At 44.4% G+C, this 27,507-nt stretch overlaps 1 protein-coding gene and 1 pseudogene across 1 annotated transcript; one reads left to right on the top strand and one right to left on the bottom strand.

Moving 5' to 3' along the window:
* The window catches only part of LOC135546682 (extracellular calcium-sensing receptor-like), a 35,448-nt pseudogene extending 8,403 nt beyond the window's left edge, over window positions 1–27,045 (top strand).
* Window positions 1,030–26,211, bottom strand: LOC135546684 (extracellular calcium-sensing receptor-like). Its single transcript, XM_064975296.1, has 8 exons — window positions 26,038–26,211; window positions 5,246–5,349; window positions 4,486–4,780; window positions 3,677–3,966; window positions 3,154–3,431; window positions 2,778–3,001; window positions 2,103–2,448; window positions 1,030–1,946 (listed from the first exon to the last, which is right to left on the bottom strand). Exons 2-8 carry the CDS (start codon window positions 5,302–5,304, stop codon window positions 1,030–1,032), a joined length of 2,409 nt encoding a protein of 802 aa, XP_064831368.1. The 5' UTR covers window positions 5,305–5,349; window positions 26,038–26,211.
* Window positions 27,046–27,507: the final 462 nt, after the last annotated feature.

Here is a 27,507-nt window from a genome sequence, read left to right on the forward strand (position 1 = left end):
CAAGAGCATGTTGTTCTCGTCTCATGGACAGCGAAGTCCAACCCACATTTTGATATAAAACACAGTGTTGAGTTCTGTAGCACCTGTAATAAACCTGTGTGTGCAATGATAAGTAGCATCCAGCGATTTAAGTGTTGATGCCGTAGCATGTAGATAATATCCCCATAATCTATAACGGACATAAAAGTAGCTTGCATCATTTGTCTTCTATTTGTAGAGGACAAGCATGTCCTGTTTCTACAGAGGAAGCCTAGCTTGATTTTTAGCCGTTTACAAAGTTGGTCAATATGCATTTTAATAGAATGTTCATCATCCAACCATATCCATAAGTAGTTATATGCAGAGACCTGATTATTCAAGAACCATCTAAGCTCGTAAGTGCAAGTGTATTTTCAACCAACTTTTTGAACCTATTACAATCATAAAATGTCTATTCCTTGCATTTAAAACAAGTTTCAGCTGTATAAAATACAGTGATAATGCTTGGTCAGCCGTTGAAGCGATAGAGTAGATGACGGTGTCATCAGCATTTAAATGAATTTGACACTTTCTTATCTCATCACCGATGTTGTTTATGTAGAGGGTGAACAGTAATGGACCAAGTATAGAACCTTGTGGGACCCCTTTAACCAACTCCAATGGCTTTTAACTGCATGCCGTCGACTCTAACAGCCTGACTTCTATCCTTTAGATAGTCATGAAACCAACGACAGGCATCCAATCCCAGTGTTAATGACAACAGCTAACCCAAAAGCATCGCATGGTCTACAGTGACAAAAGCTTTAGATAAATCTGTGAACAAGGCGGCACAGTACTGTCTATTATCGAGGGCATTAGTAATATCATTTTAACAATCTAGATTTGAACAATCTCTCATAATATTGGTATATCTACAGTGAACCTTTGTCATGTTACTAGTTACAATGTTATCAATGATTAGCTGCTAAATTGTTGGTCATCTCCTACCTACCTAACTGTATAATAAACCATATAACGTGTTTAATAATGTGTTTTCCACTCAATAATGTCTTAATAACGTTTATCATTGGATGTCTTCTCCATAAGGTGTTTCTTGGTGTTCTTCTCCGGCCTGAACAGAATAATAAAGCATTTAGGAACAAATAATAGAAAGAACAACCCAAAGCTAGAGGTGATGATGGCAAAGATCTCCACAGCTACAGTGAACTTCCCAGGAGAGCTGACATAAGCTGGGATAAAGGTGATCCAAACTGCACAGAATATGAGCATGCTGAAGGTGATGAATTTGGCCTCGTTGAAATTATCAGGCAGCTTCCGAGCCAGAAAAGCCAGCACAAAGCACAAGAGAGACAGGAGTCCTATATAGCCCAACACAGCCCAGAAACCAATAGCTGAACCTACATCACACTCTAGAATGATCTTTTCCTTGTAGGTAGTGAGGTTTTTAATGGGGAAGGGAGGGGACAGGACCAACCACAGAGTGCATATCATAGCCTGGACAAACGTGAAGGACACTACTGTCAATCTCTGCTGTGGAGGACCAAACCATTTCATGACATTACTGGCTGGAAGTGTAGCCCTGAAGGCCATCAACACCACTATTGTTTTCCCCAGAACACAAGAGATGCAGAGAACAAAGGTGATCCCAAACGCTGTGTGACGCAGCATACAGGACCACTCAGAGGGCCGGCCAATGAAAGTAAGAGAACACAGAAAACACAGAGTCAAGGAGAAGAGCAGCAGGAAGCTCAGCTCAGAGTTGTTGGCCCTGACGATGGCTGAAGTTCGGTGGCGGTAGAAGACGGTTGCCGTGGCGATGGCCAGACAGACCCCGCCCACAGAGCAGGCAGTCAGGATGATTCCGAGGACCTCGTGGAAGGACAGGAACTCCACAGGCTTAAGGATACAGAGGTCTCTCTCAGCGTTGGGCCAGTACTCCTCAGGACAGATCAGACAGTCTGAAGAATCTGACCAGGACAAAACAACAGACATCAAATGTTAATAATAATAGATTCAGGTTTTATATTTTTACAAATACATATCCCACAACACTTCTTTTTTACAGTTTACACTACTTTTGTCATGCTGGTAATATGAATAAACCACCATTCCTATCGTCCTACCTGTGTTATTGCTGATCTCTCCCTCTGCACATAGGATACAGTCATAACAGCATACAGGCTTTCCTTTCTGTACAGCCTTACGAGTGCCTGGGGGACAGCTCTCACTGCAAACTGACACAGGTACTTGTGTACTGTTCTTTACCCAGGTGATTTCCCTCTCCATGTCAAGCCTCTGGTCAGGAGGCAGGGATGCATCATAGCGCCCCACTGTCACAAACTCCATCTTCCCACTCTCCCGTCTCTGCCAGTTGACCAGCTCATAGGTGGCCACTGGGTCCCCGTTGGCATCGAAAGACACTTGGTACCCGTTACGAGAGAAGTTCACCCTCCTCAATCTCTCCAGGACCTGATGTTTGGAAGGGCATGGGAGAGAGAGATGGGACGAGAGAGAAGGAGAGAGGTGTAGAGAGATGGAGATAAGGGAAGAGAGAGGTTAGTGAGGGGATGAGAGAAGGAGAGATAGATGGACAGAGGGGAATAGAGAGATGAGAGATGGAGAGAAGGGAACAAAGATGCAGAGAGGGAGAGAAAAACAGAACATTAAATCTACTCGTTTTTATCAGATGTGTTACTTCAGAAGAAGTTGTGAAGTATAATGAGAACTCCTAGGCCTTCATATATATAGTATAAACAAACATGTTCACAGGGAAATTAGACTATAGACTTGTCATTCACCTGTGTTGGCTTCACATTAAGGTTTTTGTCACAGTTCACAGTGGAGTTTTCTCTCTCTTCACAAACGATGCTGTGGATGGCGTGTGCTATGGCATAAACAGCTTTATACACCATGTTAGTGACACGCAGCTGGGATGTATCTGTGTAGGGGGCCTGTAGCTGCTGTATATCCTCACTGCCATCACACAACTTCTCTTCAACCCCAACACCTGTAGATGAGGTCCCTACAGACAGACAGACAGACAGACAGACAGACAGACAGACAGACAGACAGACAGACAGACAGAAAGACAGACATGTAAATAAAATGTTCGTTATGCAGATGGATGGATGGGTGGGTTGATGGTTAGATAGATACCTGTCCTCAGCCTACAGCCAAAGGCTCCCTCCCAGAACTCAGTGAGCAGTGGAGAGTTGGACACCTTCTGTGGGGAGAGGTCCAGGAGGAAGTCCCTGAGACCGGGGATGACAGAGCGTTGGATGCCAAATCCGATGGCCCCAGCACACAGGCTGAAGCGCAACATATCTGGGTCAGTGACCCAGGACTCGCTCCCGATCCACTGGCGGGGTGGAGAGGGCAGGCGTTCCAACTCACTCAGCAGGATCCTCATGTCCCCAGAGGCTACGAATGCAACCACCACCTGGGCTGTGGAGCTGGGGAACATGATTATATCATATGCTTAATATGCTGGTCATGTTTGTCATTCATTGGAATGTCTCAGTGAAGTGAAAATTAACATTAGTATTAATCAACACTTATGACATGCTTAAGACATGCAAATCATGTTGGTCTCACAGATCAGCTTTGGGAGAAGAGAGAAGTTGATAACAATAGAATTTTATACAAATATGGTCTTGCATTTGTGTGAATGAAAAGTTCACCAGTAATCATGGATCACCTGCGGATCACTTCGGCCACACGTTGCACTCTGCTGAGTGGGTTGGTACGGTAGAAGGCTTCAGAATACTCCACACAGATACCCTCCTCTTGTGCTGCCTGCAGGAAAGCAGCCATCCCGTTATTCCCGTAGTCAGAGTCGGAACGGACCGCCCCAATCCAGGTCCAGCCGAAGTGCCTGATGAGGTTTGCCAGAGCGGCAGCCTGGAACTGATCACTGGGGATGGTTCTGAAGAAGGTTGGATACTGTTTCTTATCACTCAGACAGGCACAGGTGGAAGAGTGACTCACCTAGGTAAAAACAGACAGTCGAAAACATGAGAAAGAACATCATGTTGGCCTCACAACTCTAATGTATTGGCTACTTCCTGCTATTTTATTTAGCTGTGTAGTTTGATGTTAGGGAGACATTAATAATAATAAGCCAACAATTTATTTTTCATAAGGCCATAATGAAAACGGATACACAAAAGTGTGACACCAATCCCTGGTCTCCTTTAACAACCTAGCCTATGAAAGAAAGTTCTCAGATCATGTTTAAAATCCTACAGAAGTTCCCCACACTCAAAGTTCTCAGTCTATGTTCAACTGCCTATTATAGATGTTCTCCAGACTCATTGTCCTCAGTCTTTGTTCAAATGCCTTTCTCCACATAACTTCTCATAGAAGTATATATTCTTGAAAGAGAGTAGAATATAGTAGGAATGCAGTGAATTAAAAGATGAACTCATTCCTGAAAGAGAGGAGGACTTACACTAGGAATAGAGTAAATTAAAAGCAGCTGCAGGATTTCTTTTCACAAGAGTTTACCTGAGGAATGCCGAAAGGGCCTGTGATGCGCAACATGCTGATGGTTGGCGTGGAGCCAGACTCGCCCACGATAGCTGTCACTGTAGCCGACCCCGAGCACTGTTCTCCGGTATCAAACATGGGATCCAGGCCGTTAGCCAGTTTGAAGGCCACTTTCACCGCAATAGGGACCGAGGAGCAGGAGTCGTGCACTTGATAACCTAGGGTGACACCCGGTAGCAGGTGTGAACTGTTGTTTATCTCCTCAACTGCGAAGACCATGGTACGCGAGAAGCGCAACTCACGGGAATCCATACTGTAAATAGAAGATGGGTCAGTGAGCACCTCTTGACGAATCACAAACTAGCCTATATAATGTTACCATGACAAACAGCCTAATATCTAGTATTATTTGCCACCCCGTCTATATGCCTACACTTTTGTTGACTGTAATTGAGGACATTGTAATATAACCTGCATTTGAACATGTGATCCTTTGTAACAGTAGTCTTTACCTACTCTCTTTGACCCAAACAGACTTTTTATCCATCTTTAAACACACTTTTAATCTATCTTTAAAACACCGTTTACCAGTCTTTAAAGCACTGTTTATCTGTCTTAAAAAACATTGATTCTCTGTCATTAACACACTATTTATCTGTCTTTAAACATTTTGTTTATCTTTCTTTAAGCACACTGTTCCTCTGTATTTAAAACACAATTTATCTGTCTCCCCACACAGCCACAGTCCTGTCCCCTGTTCACTCGTACGCTCACTGACCTCCCTGTGCACTGCAGGGGCTCAGGCATGCTGGTGTAGCTGTGATCCACAGTGTGCATATAGTAATGGATGGAGAAAACACCCCCGATGACAAAGTCCCCGTCCTGGGAGAACGCCGGAGGACGAGGGGTGCCTTGGAGCCTGCATCTGATAGACTCCAGCCCAGAGGCAGAGGCAGAGCTAGAGGCAGACGAGAACAAGGCAAGCCCAGCAGCCACCACAGCTAGATGTAGTAGAACCAGACTACCAACCAGACTTGAATCCAGAGCAGGAGCCGGAGAGAGCCTCATTCCCCTGATGTGTAGAAGGTATGGAGAAAACAGCGCCACACAGAACAACATAGGTCAGGATACCTCTCTTCTCTGGGTTAAATACCCACTGTACCTCTGTGGGGATTCCTCTGGGGGCCACACTGTGGGTATGGCCATGCCAAGGAGGGAGGGGTTAGAAGCTGCTCTGCTCACTCACTCACTCCTGCTTCTTTCAGCTATAGAGAGTGTACGCACCAGTATCAGAACTACGTTGACTGTAATGGTTTAGATAGACATAAACATACATTAGATACACAATATCCATGAGCCTCTCTTATATTTCCCTTAGTATCTAGTCTTCTTGGTATGCTGGATCTCTTATATTTCCCCTACAGTCAAGTCCTGTTGGCACGTTGACTCACTTACAGTTGAAGTCGGAAGTTTACATTCACCTTAGCAAAATACATTTAACTCAGTTTTTCAAAATTCCTCACATTTAATCCAAGTAAAAATTCGCTTTTAGGTCAGTAAGTTGTAGGTCAGTAAGGATCACCACTTTCTTTTACGAATGTGAAAAGTCAGAATAATAGTAGAGAAAAGTATTTATTTCAGCTTTAATATCTATCATCACAATCTGAGTGGCTCAGAACTTTACATACACTCAATAAGTATTTGGTAGCATTGCCTTTAAATTGTTTCACTTGGGTCAAACGTTTCGGGTAGCCTTCCACAAGCTTCCCACAATAAGTTGGGTGAATTGTGGCCCATTCCTCTTGACAGAGCTGGTGTAACTGAGTCAGGTTTTTCGGCCTCCTAGCACGCACATGCTTTTCAGTTCTGCCCTCAAATGTTCTATTGCATTGTCAGGGCTTTGTGAAGGACACTCCAATATCTTGACTTTGTTGTCCTTAGGCCATTTTCCTACAACTTTGGAAGTATGCTTGGAGTCACAGTCCATACCTTAAGGGAACATTTCGACATTTTCTGTACGGTTAGTGAAAAAGTCCATATTGCAAATGTACCGTCCCTTACTAGACGTCCGAAAACATTTTTAAAATTCGGGGACGGCGTCGGGCCGAGCGGCAGGGCCAGACCTACCGGGAAGTCATCAAATGAACCTTGTCGGACATTCGGTTTTCGTTTTATAAAATAATCAAATTTTGGTCATTTTTCCGCTATGCCGGAAAATCCCACAAGAGGGCATAAGCAATCATACTGCAATTTGACAAAACATCACGAATCACGACGGGCCATATCTCGAAAACTGAAAATATTTCTAAGCCGAAACTTGGTGAGCATAGGTTTGGCATAATGGGCAGTTGGCCCCGAACAAGATGGCGTCTAGGCCTCAACGGTTTTTGAGTTATGGCCATTTTCCTGGGATTAAAGGTCCAAAATGAAAATAGAGAAATTATTTTTTCACTTCACGTCAAAGTCAAGGAGCCTCCGGTGTCAATAAAAAAAAATCAGCCATTTATCTATCGTCATTTAAGAGAAATCGTACAATGACAGATTTGTGATGTTCAAATATAGGTGTTTTTTTTTCAACAGTTACAGATCCAGTTGCAGGGTGTTCATACGAATATTTTTAAAGTGTGCTGCGGAGCTCTGCGAGATTTCTGTGATTTTCTATGATTTTCTGAAATAACACACACTCACTAAACCCTCCGTAAATAACTCAGTTCTTAACGTAAAGACTTAAAACTCAGGATTCTGTAAAGACATACCCCAATGAGGATATGAGTTTATTTATAGCTTCCTGTGCCAACAGGAAGTGCCTTAAATGGTGTCATAGTGGCTGTATCCAAGGGTTAAAAAGGTCAGATCTTTTCAAAACTTCATATGTGATTAGGCAACCCTCCTGAACTGTAAAATCAGTCATTTCTCCCAACAGATGTCAAAGAAAAGCTCTCACACACACACACACACAGCAAGGATGAAGTGACAAAGCGCGGTGTTTAAAGACACAGAGAGCAGGCAATGGCATAAACATAATCCCAAGGCCGTGCCGAGTTCAACGAGATATCCCGCTTGACCGTAGCTCGCTCGGTCTGAGCGCAGCGACCATGAGAAACGTAGGCCCAAAATGAAGCCTGCACCACAACGTCATTTGATTTTGGGTGACAGCGGCGGAACCGTTAGGTTTAGAAGGACAATTCAAACACAGGACTGTTCCTAAGGTCCTCCCGATCTGTGCAATCCTAACCTTGACCGTGTGATATTAACCCTTCACAGTTAAAAGAAGGTGTTTACATAAAAACAGTTTGCATTGACTTCTCTCCCCATAGGAATACATTGCCTTGCTCCCCTAAATACAACCTGGAGTCTATATGGGTTATGAATGCTGTATGAACCTGTCTTCGGTACCAGTCCATCAGGCCACTATAAGGTCTACCTGTGTCGATTCTAGGCTTCCTGGGCCAACCGGAAGTGCTTAAAATCACCCTAAAAGTGTATATCCATACCCTGCCTGCAATTTGATGGACATAGTGCATTGAACCCTGTGTAAATCAGTCAATTCTTAACGTAAAGACTTAAAACTCAGGATTCTGTAAAAGCATAGCCCAATGAGGATATGTGTTGACTTATAGCTTCCTGTGTCAACCGAAAGTGCCATAATTGGTGTCTCAGGGGCTGTTTGGAAGGGTTAAAAAAATCAGATCTGTCCAAAACTTCATATGTGTGATTAGGCAACACCCATGAACTGTAAATCAGTCATTTTCCCCATAAAAATTCAAAGGAAAACTAAATCACACAGATACACAACTTGGATGGAGGGACGTATTGGGGTGCGTAGAGACTCACACTGCCTCCAATAGTTAGCTTTGTTTGAGCTAAAAATGAACCGTCAGACCTAGATTTCCGAAACTTTAGAAACCTGTTCTAGACCTCAGGTCGATAGTGCGTGGTGAGTTAGGTGGCTCTAGAAGGTTCTCGGACCGAGAAACAGCCTCGTACATTTGCAATGACTTCAATTCATTTTGACCATTACAAAAATGGCGACATTTAGAAAAGTCTCAGAGACACAAGACTAGGTGCATTGAAACCGGCTCGGCCCATCGACACGGACCCCAACGTTTCTGTCCGATAGCTCATTCAAGGACCCCGTAGCAAGTAATTGAAAAAAGTGGATTTTCAGCACCAATTAGGTTTTTACTCGGACACCAAATGACCTATCGAGCCGAAACTCGGGATTCGGGGTCGCCTCACATAGGACTACACATAATGTCCGAACTGGACCCGCAGCTAGAACGTAACTGTTATGTACTTGAGTGAAGACCCAAAAGCGGTTTTAACAGAAAACAGAGTTCTTTAATGAAAAACAGGAATGGCATAAATCCTCTTCCAACGTAGTCAATGGAACAAAAAGAACGTTAGTATAATGCAGGATGCACCTGCCAGGCGGACTCCGACAGGATAGGACAAGGTGGAAGCAAACGGGACGACAGCTTGCTTCTGGCATCAAAAACACAAACAAGAATCAGACACTGAAAGTAGCAGGAACAGAGAGAGAAATAGAGACCTAATCAGAGGGGGAAGAGAGAACAGGTGGGAAAGAGTGAATGAGCTAGTTAGGGGAGATGTAGAACAGCTGAAGAATGAGAGACAGAGAAGGTAACCTAAAAAGACCAGTAGAGAGAGACAGAGTGAAGAGAAAGGACAGGAACAGACATAACAAGACATGACAGTACCCCCCCACTCACCGAGCGCCTCCTGGCGCACTCGAGGAGGAAACCTGGCGGCAACGGAGGAAATCATCGATCAGCGAACGGTCCAGCACGTCCCGAGAGGGAACCCAACTCCTCTCCTCAGGACCGTACCCCTCCCAATCCACTAGGTACTGATGACCACGGCCCCGAGGGCGCATGTCCAAAATCTTACGAACCCTGTAGATGGGTGCGCCCTCGACAAGGATGGGGGGGGAGGGACGAGCGGGGGGCGCGAAGAACGGGCTTAACACAGGAGACATGGAAGACCGGGTGAACGCGACGAAGATAGCGCGGAGAAGAAGTCGCACTGCGACAGGATTAATGACCTGAGAAATACGGAACGGACCAATGAACCGCGGGGCCAACTTGCGAGAAGCTGTCTTAAGGGGAAGGTTCTGAGTGGAGAGCCATACTCTCTGACCGCAACAATATCTAGGACTCTTGGTCCTACGCTATTAGCGGCCCTCACAGTCTGCGCCCTATTACGGCAAAGTGCCGACCTGACCCCCTTCCAGGTGCGCTCGCAACGCTGGACAAAAGCCTGAGCGGAGGGGACGCAGGACTCGGCGAGCTGAGATGAGAACAGCGGAGGCTGGTACCCGAGGCTACTCTGAAAAGGGGATAGACCGGTAGCAGACGAGGGAAGCGCGAGTTGTGGGCATACTCTGCCCAGGGGAGCTGTTCTGACCAAGACGCAGGGTTACGAAAAGAAAGACTGCGTAAAATGCGACCAACAGTCTGATTGGCCCGTTCGGCTTGACCGTTAGACTGGGGATGAAAGCCGGACGAGAGACTGACGGAAGCCCCAATCAAACGGCAAAACTCCCTCCAAAATTGAGACGTGAACTGCGGGCCTCTGTCGGAAACGACGTCAGACGGAAGGCCATGAATACGGAAAACATTCTCGATAATGATCTGAGCCGTCTCCTTAGCAGAAGGGAGCTTATCGAGAGGAATGAAATGAGCCGCCTTAGAGAATCTATCGACAACCGTAAGAATAACTGTCTTCCCCGCTGATGAAGGCAGTCCGGTGATAAAATCTAAAGCGATGTGAGACCACGGTCGAGAGGGAATGGGAAGCGGTCTGAGATGGCCGGCAGGAGGAGAGTTCCCAGATTTAGTCTGCACGCAGACCGAACAAGCGGCGACAAATCGACGCGCGTCACGTTCCCGAGTGGGCCACCAGAAACGCTGGCGAATGGAAGCGAGCGTACCCCGAACGCCGGGGTGGCCGGCTAACTTGGCAGAGTGGGCCCACTGAAGAACGGCCGGACGAGTAGGAACGGGAACGAACAGAAGGTTCCTAGGACAAGCTCGCGGCGACGGAGTGTGAGCGAGTGCTTGCTTTACCTGCCTCTCAATTCCCCAGACAGTCAACCCGACAACACGCCCCTCAGGGAGAATCCCCTCGGGGTCGGTGGAGACCTCAGAAGAACTGAAGAGACGAGATAAAGCATCAGGCTTGGTGTTTTTTGAGCCCGGACGATAAGAAATAACAAACTCGAAACGAGCGAAAAACAGAGCCCAACGAGCCTGACGCGCATTAAGTCGTTTGGCTGAACAGATGTACTCAAGGTTCCTATGGTCAGTCCAAACGACAAAAGGAACGGTCGCCCCCTCCAACCACTGTCGCCATTCGCCTAGGGCTAAGCGGATGGCGAGCAGTTCGCGATTACCAACATCATAGTTACGTTCTGACGGCGATAAGCGATGAGAGAAAAACGCCCAAGGATGGACCTTGCCGTCAGAGAGAGAGCTGAGAAAGAATGGCTCCCACGCCCACCTCTGACGCGTCAACCTCAACAACAAACTGACTAGAGATGTCAGGTGTAACAAGAATAGGTGCGGATGTAAAACGATTCTTAAGAAGATCAAAAGCTCCCTGGGCGGAAACGGACCACTTAAAGCACGTCTTAACAGAAGTAAGGGCTGTGAGGGGAGCTGCCACCTGACCGAAATTACGGATGAAACGACGATAGAAATTAGCGAAGCCCAGAAAGCGCTGCAGCTCGACGCGTGACTTAGGAACGGGCCAATCAATGACAGCCTGGACCTTAGCGGGATCCATCTTAATGCCCTCAGCGGAAATAACGGAACCGAGAAAAGGGACAGAGGCGACATGAAAAGTGCACTTCTCAGCCTTCACATAAAGACAGTTCTCCAAAAGGCGCTGGAGGACGCGTCGCACGTGCTGAACATGAATCGAGAGAGACGGTGAAAAAATCAGGATATCGTCCATGTAAACGAAAACAAAAATGTTCAGCATGTCTCTCAGGACGTCGTTAACTAGTGCCTGAAAGACAGCTGGAGCGTTAACGAGGCCGAAAGGAAGAACCCGGTATTCAAAGTGCCCTAACGGAGTGTTAAACGCCGTCTTCCACTCGTCCCCCTCCCTGATGCGCACGAGATGGTAGGCGTTACGAAGGTCCAATTTGGTGAAAAACCTGGCTCCCTGCAGGATCTCGAAGGCTGAAGACATAAGAGGAAGCGGATAACGATTCTTAACTGTTATGTCATTCAGCCCTCGATAATCCACGCATGGGCGCAGGGACCCGTCCTTCTTCTGAACAAAAAAAAACCCCGCTCCGGCGGGAGAGGAGGAGGAGACTATGGTACCGGCGTCGAGTGAAACCGACAAATAATCCTCGAGAGCCTTACGTTCGGGAGCCGACAGAGAGTATAATCTACCCCGGGGGGGAGTAGTTCCCGGAAGGAGATCAATACTACAGTCATACGACCGGTGTGGAGGGAGAGAAGTGGCCTTGGAACGACTGAACACCGTGCGCAGATCGTGATACTCCTCCGGCACCCCTGTCAAATCGCCAGGCTCCTCCTGTGAAGAAGAGACAGAGGAAACAGGAGGGATAGCAGACATTAAACAGGTCACATGACAAGAAACATTCCAGGATAGGATAGTATTACTAGACCAATTAATAGAAGGGTTATGGCGCACTAGCCAGGGATGACCCAAAACAACAGGTGTAAAAGGTGAACGAAAAATTAAAAAAGAAATGGTTTCGCTATGATTACCAGAGACAGTGAGGGTTAAAGGCAGCGTCTCACGCTGAATCTTGGGGAGAGAACTACCATCTAAAGCGAACAAGGCCGTGGGCTCCCTAACTGTCTGAGAGGAATGTCATGTTCCCGAGCCCAGGTCTCGTCCATAAAACAGCCCTCCGCCCCAGAGTCTATCAAGGCACTGCAGGAAGCAGATGAACCGGGCCAGCGGAGATGGACCGGAAAGGTAGTGCGTGATCCAGAAGGAGAGGCCTGAGTAGTTGCGCTCACCAGTAGCCCTCCTCTTACTGATGAGCTCTGGCTTTTACTGGACATGAGGTGACAAAATGACCAGCGGAGCCGCAGTAGAGACAGAGGCGATTGGTGATTCTCCGTTCCTTCTCCTTGGCCGAGATGCGGATACCGCCCAGCTGCATAGGCTCAGCATCCGAGCCGGCGGAGGAGGGTGGCAGTGATGCGGCAGGTGGCAGTGATGTGGAGAGGGGAGCAACGGAGAACGCGAGCTCCTTCCACGAGCTCGGCGACGAAGATCAAACCGTCGCTCTATGCGAATAGCGAGAGCTATTAAGGAGTCCAGACTGGAAGGAACCTCCCGGGAGAGGATCTCATCCTTAACCTCGACGAGGAGACCCTCCAGAAAACGAGCGAGCAAAGCCGGCTCGTTCCAGTCACTAGAGGCAGCGAGAGTGCGAAACTCAATAGAATAATCCGTTATGGATCGATTCCCCTGACATAGGGAAGACAGGGCCCTGGAAGCCTCCTCCCCAAAAACAGAACGGTCAAAAACCCGTATCATCTCCTCCTTAAAGTCCTGATACTGGTTAATACACTCAGCCCTCGCCTCCCAGATTGCCGTGCCCCACTCACGCGCCCGTCCGGTAAGGAGAGAAATGACGTAGGCGATGCGGGCTGCGCTCCTGGAGTAAGTGTTGGGCTGGAGAGAGAACACCACATCACACTGAGTGAGGAATGAGCGGCACTCAGTGGGCTCCCCAGAGTAACACGGCGGGTTGTTGATCCTGGGCTCCGGAGACTCGGAAACCCTGGAAGTGGGCGGTGGATCGAGGTGGAGTTGGTGAACCTGTCTTGTGAGGTTGGAGACTTGGACGGCCAGGGTTTCAACGGCATGTCGAGCAGCAGACAATTCCTCCTCGTGTCTGCCTAGCATCGCTCCCTGGATCTCGACGGCGGAGTGAAAAGGGTCCGGAGCCGCTGGGTCCATTCTTGGTCTGATTCTTCTGTTATGTACTTGAGTGAAGACCCAAAAGCGGTTTTAACAGAAAACAGAGTTCTTTAATGAAAAACAGGAATGGCATAAATCCTCTTCCAACGTAGTCAATGGAACAAAAAGAACGTTAGTATAATGCAGGATGCACCTGCCAGGCGGACTCCGACAGGATAGGACAAGGTGGAAGCAAACGGGACGACAGCTTGCTTCTGGCATCAAAAACACAAACAAGAATCAGACACTGAAAGTAGCAGGAACAGAGAGAGAAATAGAGACCTAATCAGAGGGGGAAGAGAGAACAGGTGGGAAAGAGTGAATGAGCTAGTTAGGGGAGATGTAGAACAGCTGAAGAATGAGAGACAGAGAAGGTAACCTAAAAAGACCAGTAGAGAGAGACAGAGTGAAGAGAAAGGACAGGAACAGACATAACAAGACATGACAGTAACTATGTGTTTTACGTTTTTATTATGTTTTAAACTAAAGGCGCTGTGAATTATGGGCCTGCTCTGACATATGTGATAGTTGGCTTCTAAATGAGTTGGAAAAAGTGGGTTCTGAGTCAATTGAAATCAGTTTGGTGTCAGAATGACATCTAATTGACTGATGGACACTGACTTGCTAGTTGACTTTTGTGCATTTGCAACATGTTTAAGCGGAGAGGGACCATCACGAAAATGGCATTCTGAAATCAACACAAAAAATGGCACCACCATAGTGTCCAGACTGTGCCGAGTTCAACGAGATATCCCCCTTGACCGTAGCTCGCTCGGTCTGAGAGCAGCGACCATGAGAAACGTAGGCCCAAAATGAAGCCTGCACCACAACGTCATTTGATTTTGGGTGACAGCGGCGGAACCGTTAGGTTTAGAAGGACAATTCAAACACAGGACTGTTCCTAAGGTCCTCCCGATCTGTGCAAGCCTAACCTTGACCGTGTGACATTAACCCTTCACAGTTAAAAGAAGGTGTTTACATAAAAACAGTTTGCATTGACTTCTCTCCCCATAGGAATACATTGCCTGCTCCCCTAAATTCAACCTGGAGTCTATATGGGTTATGAATGCTGTATGAACCTGTCTTCGGTACCAGTCCATCAGGCCACTATAAGGTCTACCTGTGTCGATTCTAAGCTTCCTGGACCAACCGGAAGTGGTTACAATCACCCTAAAAGTGTTTACCCATAACCTGCCTGCAGTTTGATAGACATAGTACATTCAACCCTGTGTAAATCAGTCAGTTTTTATGGTAAAGACTTAAAACTCAGGATTCTGTAATAGAATACCCCAATGAGGATGTGTGTTGAGTTACAGCTTCCTGTGCCAACCGGAAGTGCCATAATTGGTGTCTCATGGGCTGTTTCGAGGGGTTAAAAAAAATCAGATCTTTCCAAAACTTCATATATGTGATTAGACAACCCCCATGAACTGTAAATCAGTCATTTTCCCATAAAATTTCAAAGGAAAACTAAATCACATACACACACAGCTTGGAAGTAGGGACCCATTGGGGTGCATAGAGACAAACACTCCATGCATTAGTTAACCTTGTTGGAACTTTTAAAGAATCGTCAGATCTAGAGTTCCGAAACTTTAGAATCCTGTTCTAGACCTCAGGTCGATAGTGCGTGGTGAGTTACGGCGCTCTAGAAGGTTCTCGGACCGAGAAACAGGCTCGTACATTTGCAATGACTTCAATTCATTTTGACCATTACGAAAATGGCGACATTTAGAAATGTCCCAGAGTCACAAGACTAGGTGCATTGTGACCGTCTCGGCCCATAGAGACAGAACCCAATGTTTCTGTCCGATAGCTCATTCAAGGACCCCGTAGCAAGTAATTGAAAAAAGTGGATTTTCAGCACCAATTAGGTTTTTACTCGGACACCAAATGACCTATCGAGCCGAAACTTGGGATTCGGGGTCGCCTCAGCTAGGCCTACACATAACACAATAAATGGACCCGCAGCTAGAACGTAACTACGTGTTTTATGTTTTTTTATGGTTTGAACCGAAGGCGTTGTGAATTTTGGGCCAGCTCTGAAGTATGTGATACTTGGCTCCTAAACGAGTTGGGAAAAGTGGGTTTGGTGTCCGTTTGTATCAGTTTGGTGTCAGAATGATATCAACTTGACTGATGGACGGTGAATTGCAGGTGACTCTTGTCCATTTGCAATATGTTTAAGCGGTGAGGTACCATCACCAAAAGGGACATTCTGAAATCAACCCAAACGAGCGATGGAGAGGTACCAGAATCACTGCCCAGCCATCCCGAGTTCATCGGGCCAGTCAATTTGGCATTCCTGCACGATTTTTATAGCATGACAAATTGGTGATGGTGAATGCCCAGTTAACCATATTGCAAATGCACAGTGACTTTGCAAAAGTGAGAAAACATAAACAAATGGACATGATGAAATCAACACCACGAGTGATTGAAAGGAACAACAATCACTGCCCGGCCATCCCGAGTTCATCAGGCCAGTCAATTTTGCATTTCTGCAGGATTTTTGAGCATGTCAAATTTCTTATGACATTTGGCCCCCACAAAACATATGCCTTATGCACAAGTAAAAAAAAAAAAAAAATTATGATAATAAAATATGACTAAAGTATGTTGATACAGTTCTTATACGTGTGTAATTGACACAAAATTCTAAAGAATTTCGAAAAACGGTCCAGAAAGCACTTTTTTAGGGGTGTGTGAAGTTTTTTATGAAATTTTGCAATTTTTGCCTTTTGACTTCCTATGAAATCATGTTCCAAATGTAGAAAACATATGACTAATGCACAAGTAAAAAAAAAAATTATGATAATAAGATATGACTAAAGTATATTCATACAGTTCTTACACATGTGTAATTGACAAAAAAAGCGAAAGAATTTCGAAAAACGGTCCAGAAAGCACTTTTTTTAACCTGTTGAAACTCTAGGGGCGCAATTTCATTTTTGGATGAAAAACGTTCCCGTTTTAAACAAGATATTTTGTCACAAAAAGATGCTTGACTATGCATATAATTGGTACTGCAAAGAACTGCAAAGATATTTTCTGTGTGTGCTCTCGAACGTGAGCTTCAGGCAAAACCAAGATGAGACGGCATCTAGGAAATGAGCAGGATTTTTGAGGCTCTGTTTTCCATTGTCTCCTTATATGGCTGTGAATGCGAGAGGAGTAAGTCTGCCCTTTCTGTCGTTTCCCCAAGGTGTCTGCAGCATTGTGACGTATTTGTAGGCATATCATTGGAAGATTGACCATAAGAGACGACATTTACTAGGTGTCCGCCCGGTGTCCTGCGCCGAAATTGGTGCGCAAAAGTCAGCTGCAAGTATTTTTCCACGGAATTCAGAGAAGAATGCAGGCTTCCACGAACGATATATCAATGAAGAGATATGTGAAAAAACACCTTGAGGATTGATTCCAAACAACGTTTGCCATGTTTCGGTCGATATTATGGAGTTAATTCGGAAAAAGTTTGACGTTGTAGGTGACTGAATTTTCAGTTCGTTTCGGTAGCCAAATGTGATGTACAAAACGGAGCGATTTCTCCTACACACAGACGCTTTCAGGAAAAACTGCGCATTTGGTATGTAACTGAGAGTCTCCTCATTGAAAACATCCGAAGCTCTTCAAAGGTAAATGATTTTATTTATTTGGTTATCTGGTTTTTGTGAAAATGTTGCGTGCTAAATGCTACTCAAAATGCTAAGCTAGCTTAGCATATTCTTACACAAATTAGTCAATTGCTATGGTTCAAAAGCATATTTTGAAAATCTGAGATGACAGTGTTGTTAAGAAAAGGCTAAGCTTGAGAGCAGGCGCATTATTTTCATTTTATTTGCGATTTTCAGAAATCGTTAACGTTGCGTTATGCTAATGAGCCTGAGGCTTTAGTCACGATCCCGGATCCGGGATGGGGAGTTTCAAAAAGGGTGATAAGTTTTTGACAAAAAAATCAATTTTTTCAAAATGTGGCTTTTGAATGTTGACTTGGGGTCCATTTTCAATATGAAAAACCACGGTGGAGCGCACACGCCACCTGTTGGATTTTTGAAGTGTTACAACTGTCAATTGCCATATGGCATTTGCAAAACATTTTGCATGAATCAACGCCGATTTGGGTGGTATTGTCCATTGTGTACATGGTTTGTACTATGCCAATGGTTTCCCATTCATTTTTGTCATTTTTCAGGGGGGTATTCCCATCAATGTTGGATCAGCCTGTATTGTGGTTTTCCACTTTAATTTTGAGTGTGACTCCAAATCAAGTCCTCCATGGGTTGATAAATTTGATTTCCATTGATAATTTTTGTGTGATTTTGTTGTCAGCACATTCAACTATGTAAAGAAAAAAGTATTTAATAATAATATTTTATTCATTCAGATCTAGGATGTGCTATTTTAGTGTTCCCTTTATTTTTTTGAGCAGTGTATATATTTATTTTTCATAAAACGGCATTAGCACTTACAAGTCCAGAAGTACGTCCTGTCCTTGCAGAAACAGCTCCTCAGCTCTTGTTTGAATCATAACACACAAAAATATCTGTCTCACTTTCCTTCCATAATCTGTTGCAAATCGGCATACTTTTATTAGTTAAGAACAAATTCTTATTTTCAATGACGGCCTAGGAACAGTGGGTTAACTGCCTGTTCAGGGGCAGAACAACAGATTTGTACCAGCTCGGGGGTTTGAACTTGCAACCTTGCGGTTACTAGACCAACGCTCTAAACACTAGGCTACCCTGCCGCCCCTGACACTAGGCTACCCTGTGTCATACTTAGACTTTGACTTCGCTTTTCCTGATTTATTCGCCATGATGTCTTGAAAATACAACTTTCCAAAATACTGCTGTGCGTAACAAGCGTCACAGCAACTCTCGTTGCACGTGCATTTACAAACAAGGAATGGTGTTCCAACCCAAAACCATTACATACTGGCGTTTACCTCAGCTCATTGGCTATCTACCCAGCTAGATTTCAAGAAGATCAGTGGTCATTGGGCAGAAATACAGTCAATCAACGAAGTTTCGCTAATACTCCCCGCAAAAAAAACAATCACGTTTGGCTGTGTTGCAAATATCCAAAGGAATGCACAGAAACCAACCATGACTAGACAGACGATGGTTTACCGTTTGTAATTACGTTGAAAGCTCCATAAAAAATTGATAGAGATGGAATTCACGGCACAAACAGGTTACAAAATGTTTCGATTTAGGCTATAAAAATGGATTTTATCAAAGAAAACTACACTTCATTTGATCACTGGGACCCTCAGGAAGAGAAATAAGAGCAAGATTTCAGAATGAAGTCATAATTTTACCTTCAGTTTGTGAATGTGTAAAAACTGTCATGGCGGAAAATGTTTTTGTTGTTGATTGCTCTTCTCAAGCAAAAACATGGTATTTGTTCTCTGTAATAGCTATTTTAAATCGGAAAATGTAGTTTGATTCCCAAGTTCCTAATCTTTTGAAGGATGTAAGACACTTGCATTTTCAAGAATGTTTAATGTTTTACGACGTTGTATTTATAGTTGTCACTCTGAAATTTCCCCTGATGTTGATCCCCGATCGCAGCCATAAGAGTAACCTCTCTGGGATAGGCGAGACGCAAATGTCCCACCTGGCCAATTGCGCCAAATTCAAATAAAATACTATAAAATTCAAACTTTCATTAAATCACAGATACCAAATTAAAGCTACACTCGTTGTGAATCCAGCCAACATGTCAGATTTCAAAATGGCTTTTTGGCGAAAGCATAAGAAGCTACTATCTGATGATAGCTAGTTATATGACACAGGTTCACTTTAGATATTCCAATGTTATGAGAAAATGTTAAAATCTTGAGTGTTAAAATCTAATTTGACCTGCTAAATGATCTGATTAGCAGTAGTCTACAGAGTGGAACCACTTCCATGTTGTTGGAAAAAACGTTATTCCTATATGAATTGATATAACATTGAAGTGCATGTGTTCAATTGCTATTGCAATTCATCATATTATGTATTATAATAATATAATAAACATTTTCAGATACAGTTGAAGTTGGAAGTTTACATACACTTAGGTTGGAGTCAATAAAACTTGTTTTTATACAACTCCACAAATGTCTTGATAACAAATAATAGTTTTGGAAAGTCTGTTAGGACTTCTACTTCGTGCATGACACTTTGTGCATGACACACAAGTAATTTTTCCAACAATTGTTTACAGACAGATTTTTTCACTTCCAGTGGGTGAGGGGTTTACATACACTAAGTTGACTGTGCCTTTAAACAGCTTGGAAAATTCCAAAAATGATGAAATGCCTTTAGAAGCTTCTGATAGGCTATTTGACTTCGTTTGAGTCAATTAGAGGTGTACCTGTGGATGTCTTTCAAGACCTACCTTCAGACTCAGTGCCTCTTCGCTTGACATCATGGTAAAATCAAATGAAATCAGCCAAGACAGAAAATGAGTTGTTGACCTCCACAAGTCTGGTTCATCCTTGTGAGCAATTTCCAAACGCCTGAAGGTACCACGTTCATCTGAACAAACAATAGTACTCAAGTATAAACAACATGGGACCACGCAGGCGTCATACTGCTCAGGAGGAAGATGCGTTCTGTGTCCTAGAGATTAACTTACTTTAGTGCAAAAAGTGCAAATCAATCCCAGAACAACAGCAAAGGACCTTGTGAAAATGTTGAAGGAAACAGGTTCGAAAGTATCTATATCCACAGTAAAATGGTCCTACATCGACATAACCTGAAAGGCCGCTTGGCAAGGAAGAAGCCAGTGCTCCAATTTTTTTATTTGACCTTTATTTAATTAGGTAAGTCAGTTAAGAACAAATTCTTATTTTCAATGACTGTCACGACTTCTTCCGAAGTCGTTGCCTCTCCTTGTTCGGGCGGTGCTCGGCGTCACTGGTCTTCTAGCCATCATTGATCCATTTTTTATTTTCCATTGGTTTTGTCTTGTCTTCCCACACACCTATTTTCAATCCCATTCATTACCTGTTGTGTATTTAACCCTCTGTTTCCCCTCATGTCTTTGTCAGAGATTGTTTATTGTCAATGAAGTGTTTTTTGTATAGGTGCGCGACGGGTCTTCGTACCCATATTTGTTTATATTCATTTTTCTATTTAGTGTTATGGAGCATGTTACTTGGACATAATTAAAAGACTCCATTTTACACTCCATTTGACTTCCCTGCCACCTATACACATATTTCTGACAATGATGGCCCAAGAACAGTGGGTTAACTGCCTGTTCAGAAAGACAGATTTGTACCTTGTCAGCTTGGGGGTTTGAACTTGCAACCTTCCGGTTACAAATAGTCCAATGCTCTAACCACTGGGCTACCCTGCCACCGCTTCAAAACGCCATAAAAAGCCAGACAACGGTTTGCAACTGCACATGGGGACAAAGATCGTGACCATCGTTATGTTTGGAGGAAAAAGTGGGAGGCTTGCAAGCTGAAGAACACCATCCCATCTGTGATGCACGGGGTGGCAGCATCATGTTGTTAGGTTGCTTTGCTGCAGGAGGGACTGGTGCACTTCACAAAATAGATGGCATCTCGAAGATGGAAAATGATGTGGATATATTGAAGCAACATCTCAAAACATCAGTCAGGAAGTTAAAGCTGGTCGAATATGGGTCTTCCAAATGGACAGTGACCCCAAGCATAATTCCAAAGTTGTGGCAAAAATGGCCTAAGGACAACAAAGTCAAGGTATTGGATTGGCCATCACATAGCCCGGACTTCAATGCAATAGAACATTTGTGGGCAGAACTGAAAAAGTGTGTATGAGCGAGGAGGCCTACTAACCTGATTCGGTTACACCAGCTCTGTCAGGAGGAATGGGCCCAAATTCATCCCAATTTATTGTGGGAACCTTGTGGAAGGCTGCCCAAAGCATTTGACCCAAGATAAACAATTTAAAGGCAATGATACCAAATATTTATTGAGTGTATATAAACTTCTGACCCAGTGGGAATGGGATGAAAGAAATAAAAGCTGTTCACATTCTTAAAATAAAGTGGTGATCCTAACTGACCTAAAACAGGGAATTTTAACTTGGACTAAAAGTCAGCTTTTTTGAAAAACAGAGTTTAAATGGATTTGGCTAAGGTGAATGTAAACTTCTGACTTCAACGGTGAGGCAACGTGCCAAGAGGACTAGACTTAAGGGGAAATACTCTGTAGAGCCAGTCTGTCATTAGGATTATAATTTTGAATACATTCTGTGTAGAGTCAGCGTGACAAGAGGACTAGACAGTAAGGGAAATATAAGAGGCTCATGGTTATTGTGTGTCTAATGTATGTTTATGTCTATCTAAACCATTACAGTCAACGTAGTTCTGATACTGGTACATCTCTATAGCTGAAAGAAGCAGGACCTGACTGGGTGAGCAGAGCAGCCTCTAGCCCCTCCCTCCATGGCATGGCCATACCCACAGTGTGGCCCCCAGGGGAATCCCCACAGAGGTACAGTGGGTATTTAACCCAGAGAAGAGAGGTATCCTGACCTATATGGGTCTGTGTGGCGCTGTATTATGCCATACCTTCTACATATCAGGGGAATGAGGCTCTCTCCGGCTCCTGCTCTGGATCCAAGTCTGGCTGGTAGTTTGGTTCTACTACATCTAGCTGTGGTGGCTGGTGGGCTTGCCTTGCTCGCGTCTGCCTCTTGCTCTGCCTCTGGGCTGGAGTCTGTCAGATGCAGGCTCCAAGGCACCCCTCGTCCTCCGGCGTTCTCCCAGGACGGGGACTTTGTCATCGGGGGTGTTTTCTCCATTCATTACTATTTGAACACTGTGGATCACAGCTACACCAGCCTGCCTGAGCCCCTGCAGTGCACAGGGAGGTCAGTGAGCGCAAGAGGGAACAGGGGACAGGACTGTGGCTGTGTGGGGAGACAGATAAATTGTGTTTTAAAGACATTGAAACTGTGTTTAAAGACCGGTAAGCAGTGTGTTTAAAGACAGAGATACAGTGTGTTTAAATACAGATAAAAAGTGTATTTAAGGATGATAAACTTTTTTTTAAAGAGACAGTCTGTTTAAAAACAGATAAACAGCGTTTCAAGGCATATTTAAAGTGTGTTAAAAGACAAAATGTGTGTTTGTATCTGAGAGATAAACACTGTTTAAAGACAGAGATACAGTGTGTTTAAAGACAGATAAACTGTGTTTTTAAAGACCATAATCAGTGTGTTTGTGTCTGAGAGAGTAGGTAAAGACTACTGTTACAAAGGATCACATTTTCAAATGCAGGCTATACTACAGTGTCCTCAATTACAGACAACAAAAGTGTAGTCATATAGACGGTATGGAAAATGAGACTAGATATTAGGCTGTTTGCCATGGTAACATTCTATAGTCTAGTTCATCATTCATCAGGAGGTGCTCACTGACCCATCTTCTATTTACAGAATGGATTCCCGTGAGTTGCGCTTCTCGCGCGCCATGGTCTTCGCAGTTGAGGAGATAAACAACAGTTCAGACCTTCTACCAGGTGTCACGCTTGGTTATCAAGTATACGACTCCTGCTCCTCGGTCCCCATGGCCGTTAAAGTGGCCGTCCAGCTGGCTAACGGCTTGGACCCCATGTTTGATACCGGAGAACAGTGCTCGGGGTCGGCTACCGTGACAGCTATTGTTGGCGAGTCTGCCTCCACGCCAACTATCAGCATGTTGCGCGTCATCGGCCCTTTCGGCATTCCTCAGGTAAACTCCTGTGGACAGAAATCATTCAGCCTAATTTAATTTACTGTATTTCTAGTTTATATTCTCCTCTCTTTCAGGAATGAGTTCAACCTTTAATTATCTGTATTCCAACTGTATTCTCCTCTCTTTCAGGAATATACATTTCTGTGTGAAATTATATGGAGAAAACCATTTGAACATAGTTGTTAGGCCGACATTATGTTCTTTCTCATGTTTACGACTGTCTGTTTTTACCAAGGTGAGCCACTTTTCCACCTGTGCTTGTCTGAGTGATAAGAAACAGTATCCAACCTTCTTCAGAACCATCCCCAGTGATCAGTTCCAGGCTGCTGCTCTGGCCCACCTCATCAGACACTTTGGCTGGACGTGGATTGGGGCGGTCCGTTCCGACTCTGACTACGGGAATAACGGGATGGCTGCTTTCCTGCAGGCAGCACAAGAGGAGGGTATCTGTGTGGAGTATTCTGAAGCCTTCTCCCGTACCAACCCACTCAGCAGAGTGCAACGGGTGGCTGACGTGATCCGCAGGTGATCCATGATTACTGGTGAACTTTTCATTGATACAAATACAATACCATATTTATAAAGCATACTATTGTTATTAATTTCTCTCTTTTCCCGAAGCTGATCTGTGAAACCAACATGATTTGCATAAAGTATCTTATGCATGTCAAAAGTGTTGATTAATGCTAATGTTCATGTTCACTTCACTGAGACATTCCAATGAATGACAAACATGACCAGCATATAAAGCATATGATATAATCATGTTCCCCAGCTCCACAGCCCAGGTGGTGGTTGCATTCGTATCCTCTGGGGACATGAGGATCCTGCTGAGGGAGATGGAACGCCTGCCCTCTCCGCCCCGCCAGTGGATCGGGAGTGAGACCTGGGTCACTGATCCAGATATGCTGCGCTTCAGACTGTTTGCCGGGGCCATCGGATTTGGCATCCAACGCTCTGTCATCCCCGGCCTCAGGGACTTCCTCCTGGATCTCTCCCCACAGAAGGTGTCCAACTCTCCCCTGCTCACTGAGTTCTGGGAGGGAGCCTTTGGCTGTAGGCTGAGGACAGGTATCAATCTATCTATCTATCTATCTATCTATCTATCTATCTATCTATCTATCTATCCATCTATCCATCCATCCATCCAGCCACCAATCTTTCAGTCCATCGATCTATTTACATGTGTCTGTCTGTCTGTCTGTCTGTCTGTCTGTCTGTCTGTCTGTCTGTCTCTCTCTCTCTCTCTCTCTCTCTCTGTCTCTCTCTCTCCCACTCTCTGTCTGTCTGTAGTGATCTCATCTACAGGTGTTGGGGTTGAAGAGAAGGTGTGTGATGGCAGTGAGGATATACAGCAGCTACAGACCCCCTACACAGATACATCCCAGCTGCGTGTCACTAACATGGTGTATAAAGCTGTTTATGCCATAGCACACGCCATCCACAGCATCGTTTGTGAAGAGAGAGAAAACTCCACTGTGAACTGTGACAAAAACCTTAATGTGAAGCCAACACAGGTGAATGACAAGTCTATTGTCTAATTTCCTGGTGAACATGTTTGTTTATACTATATGTCTGAAGGCCTAGGAGTTCTCATTATACTTCACAACTTCTTCTGAAGTAACACATCTGATAAATATATGAGTTGAATTAATGTTCTGTTTCCCATCTAATTTCCCTTCTCTCCATGTCTCTCTTTCCATCTTTCTTCCCCTTTCTCCATCTCTCATCTCTCTCTTCCCCTCTGTCCATCTATCTCTCCATCTCTCATCCCTTCTCTCATCTCTCTCTTCACTTATCTCCATCGCTCTTCACCTCTCTCCTTCTCTCCCGTGCCCTTTCTTCCTCTCTTCCCCTCTCTCCATCTCTCTCTCTCTCCCTTGCCCTTCAAACATCAGGTCCTGGAGAGATTGAGGAGGGTGAACTTCTCTCGTAACGGGTACCAGGTGTCTTTCGATGCCAACGGGGACCCAGTGGCCACCTATGAGCTGGTCAACTGGCAGAGACGGGAGAGTGGGAAGATTGAGTTTGTGACCGTGGGGCGCTATGATGCGTCCCTGCCTCCTGACCAGAGGCTTGACATGGAGAGGGAAATCACCTGGGTAAAGAACAGTACACAAGTACCTGTGTCAGTGTGCAGTGAGAGCTGTCCCCCAGGCACTCGTAAGGCTATACAGAAAGGAAAGCCTGTATGCTGTTATGACTGTATCCAATGTGCAGAGGGAGAGATCAGTAATAACACAGGTAGGACTATAGGAACAGTTGGCAAAAATGTGTAGTAATTTCTGTCACGGTTTACTAAGAAGTGGTTTATTCATATAAACAGCACTACAAAGGTATCTGTCAATCATGTTCCTATTCTTGTCATCTATATAGACTTGTTTCTACTGTATTATTGACTGTATGTTTCTTTTACTCCATGTGTAAGTCTGTGTTGTTGTCTGTGTCGAACTGCTTTGCTTTATCTTGGACAGGTCTCAGTTGTAAATGAAAACATGTTCTCAACTTGCCTATCTGGTTAAATTAAGGTGAAATAAAAAAAAAATAATAATAAAAAAAATCTCATGTAAGCTGCACATTAATTCAACATTCTTTATTGTAAACTCACAAAGTGCAGCATTGTGGGACATGTATTTGTAAATAAATAAAACCTGAATCTATTATTATTAACATTTGATGTCTGTTGTTTTGTCCTGGTCAGATTCTTCAGACTGTCTGATCTGTCCTGAGGAGTACTGGCCCAACGCTGAGAGAGACCTCTGTATCCTTAAGCCTGTGGAGTTCCTGTCCTTCCACGAGGTCCTCGGAATCATCCTGACCGTCTGCTCTGTGGGCGGGGCTTGTCTGGCCATCGCCACGGCAACCGTATTCTACCGACACCGAACTTCGGCCATCGTCAGGGCCAACAACTCTGAGCTGAGCTACCTGCTGCTGTTTTCCTTGGCTCTGTGTTTTCTGTGTTCTCTTACTTTCATTGGCCGGCCCTCTGAGTGGTCCTGTATGCTGCGTCACACAGCGTTTGGGATCACCTTTGTCCTCTGCATCTCTTGTGTTCTGGGGAAAACAATAGTGGTGTTGATGGCCTTCAGGGCTACACTTCCAGCCAGTAATGTCATGAAATGGTTTGGTCCTCCACAGCAGAGATTGACAGTAGTGTCCTTCACGTTTGTCCAGGCTATGATATGCACTCTGTGGTTGGTCCTGTCCCCTCCCTTCCCCATTAAAAACCTCACTACCTACAAGGAGAAGATCATTCTAGAGTGTGATGTGGGTTCAGCTATTGGTTTTTGGGCTGTGTTGGGCTATATTGGACTCCTGGCTCTCTTGTGCTTTGTGCTGGCTTTTCTGGCTCGGAAGCTGCCTGATAATTTCAACGAGGCCAAATTCATCACCTTCAGCATGCTCATATTCTGTGCAGTCTGGATCACCTTTATCCCAGCTTATGTCAGCTCTCCTGGGAAGTTGACTGTAGCTGTGGAGATCTTTGCCATCATCACCTCTAGCTTTGGGTTGTTCTTTCTATTATTTGTTCCTAAATGCTTTATTATTCTGTTCAGGCCGGAGAAGAACACCAAGAAACACCTTATGGAGAAGACATCCAATGATAAACGTTATTAAGACATTATTGAGGTTAAAAAACATTGCAACAATCAGTTATATGGTTTATGATACAGTTAGGGAGGACAACTCTGACAGAGATGAACAACAATTTAGCAGATAATCATTGGTAAAATTGTAACTAGTAACATTACACAGGTTCACATTAGATATTCCAATGTTATGAGAGATTGTTAAAATCTAGAGTGTTAAAATCTAATTTGACCTGCTCCATGATGTGATTAGCAGTAGCCTACAGAGTGGAAACACGTCCATTTTGTTGGAGAAAAGCTGTAAAACAAAAAAAAGTTTTATTCTTATATGAATTGATAGAACCTTGAAGTGCATGTGTTCAATTGCTATTGTAATTCGTCATATTATGTATTATAATATTATAATAAACATTTTCATATCCAGTTGAAATTGGAAGTTGGAGTCATGAAAACTTGTTTTTCAACAACACCACCGATTTCTTGTTAACAAATTATTGCTTTGGCAAGTCTGCTAGGACATCTACTTTGTGCATGACACAAGTCATTTTTCCAACATTTGTCTACAGACAGATTATTTCACTTATAATTCACACTCCAGTGTGTGAGAAGTGTACATACACTAAGTTCACTGTGCCTTTAAGTAGTGTCACGACATTGCCGTCTTTGGACTCCATGCCCCTAATTCTGCCCCCCCCCCCCCCCTCTCTCTCCTACACCCAGGCTGCTGTGGTCAGAGAGGTCGTAAATTCCTGGA

The sequence above is a fragment of the Oncorhynchus masou genome, chromosome 9, assembly GCF_036934945.1.
Source record: "Oncorhynchus masou masou isolate Uvic2021 chromosome 9, UVic_Omas_1.1, whole genome shotgun sequence".
In the NCBI taxonomy this organism is placed as follows: Eukaryota; Metazoa; Chordata; class Actinopteri; order Salmoniformes; family Salmonidae; genus Oncorhynchus; species Oncorhynchus masou.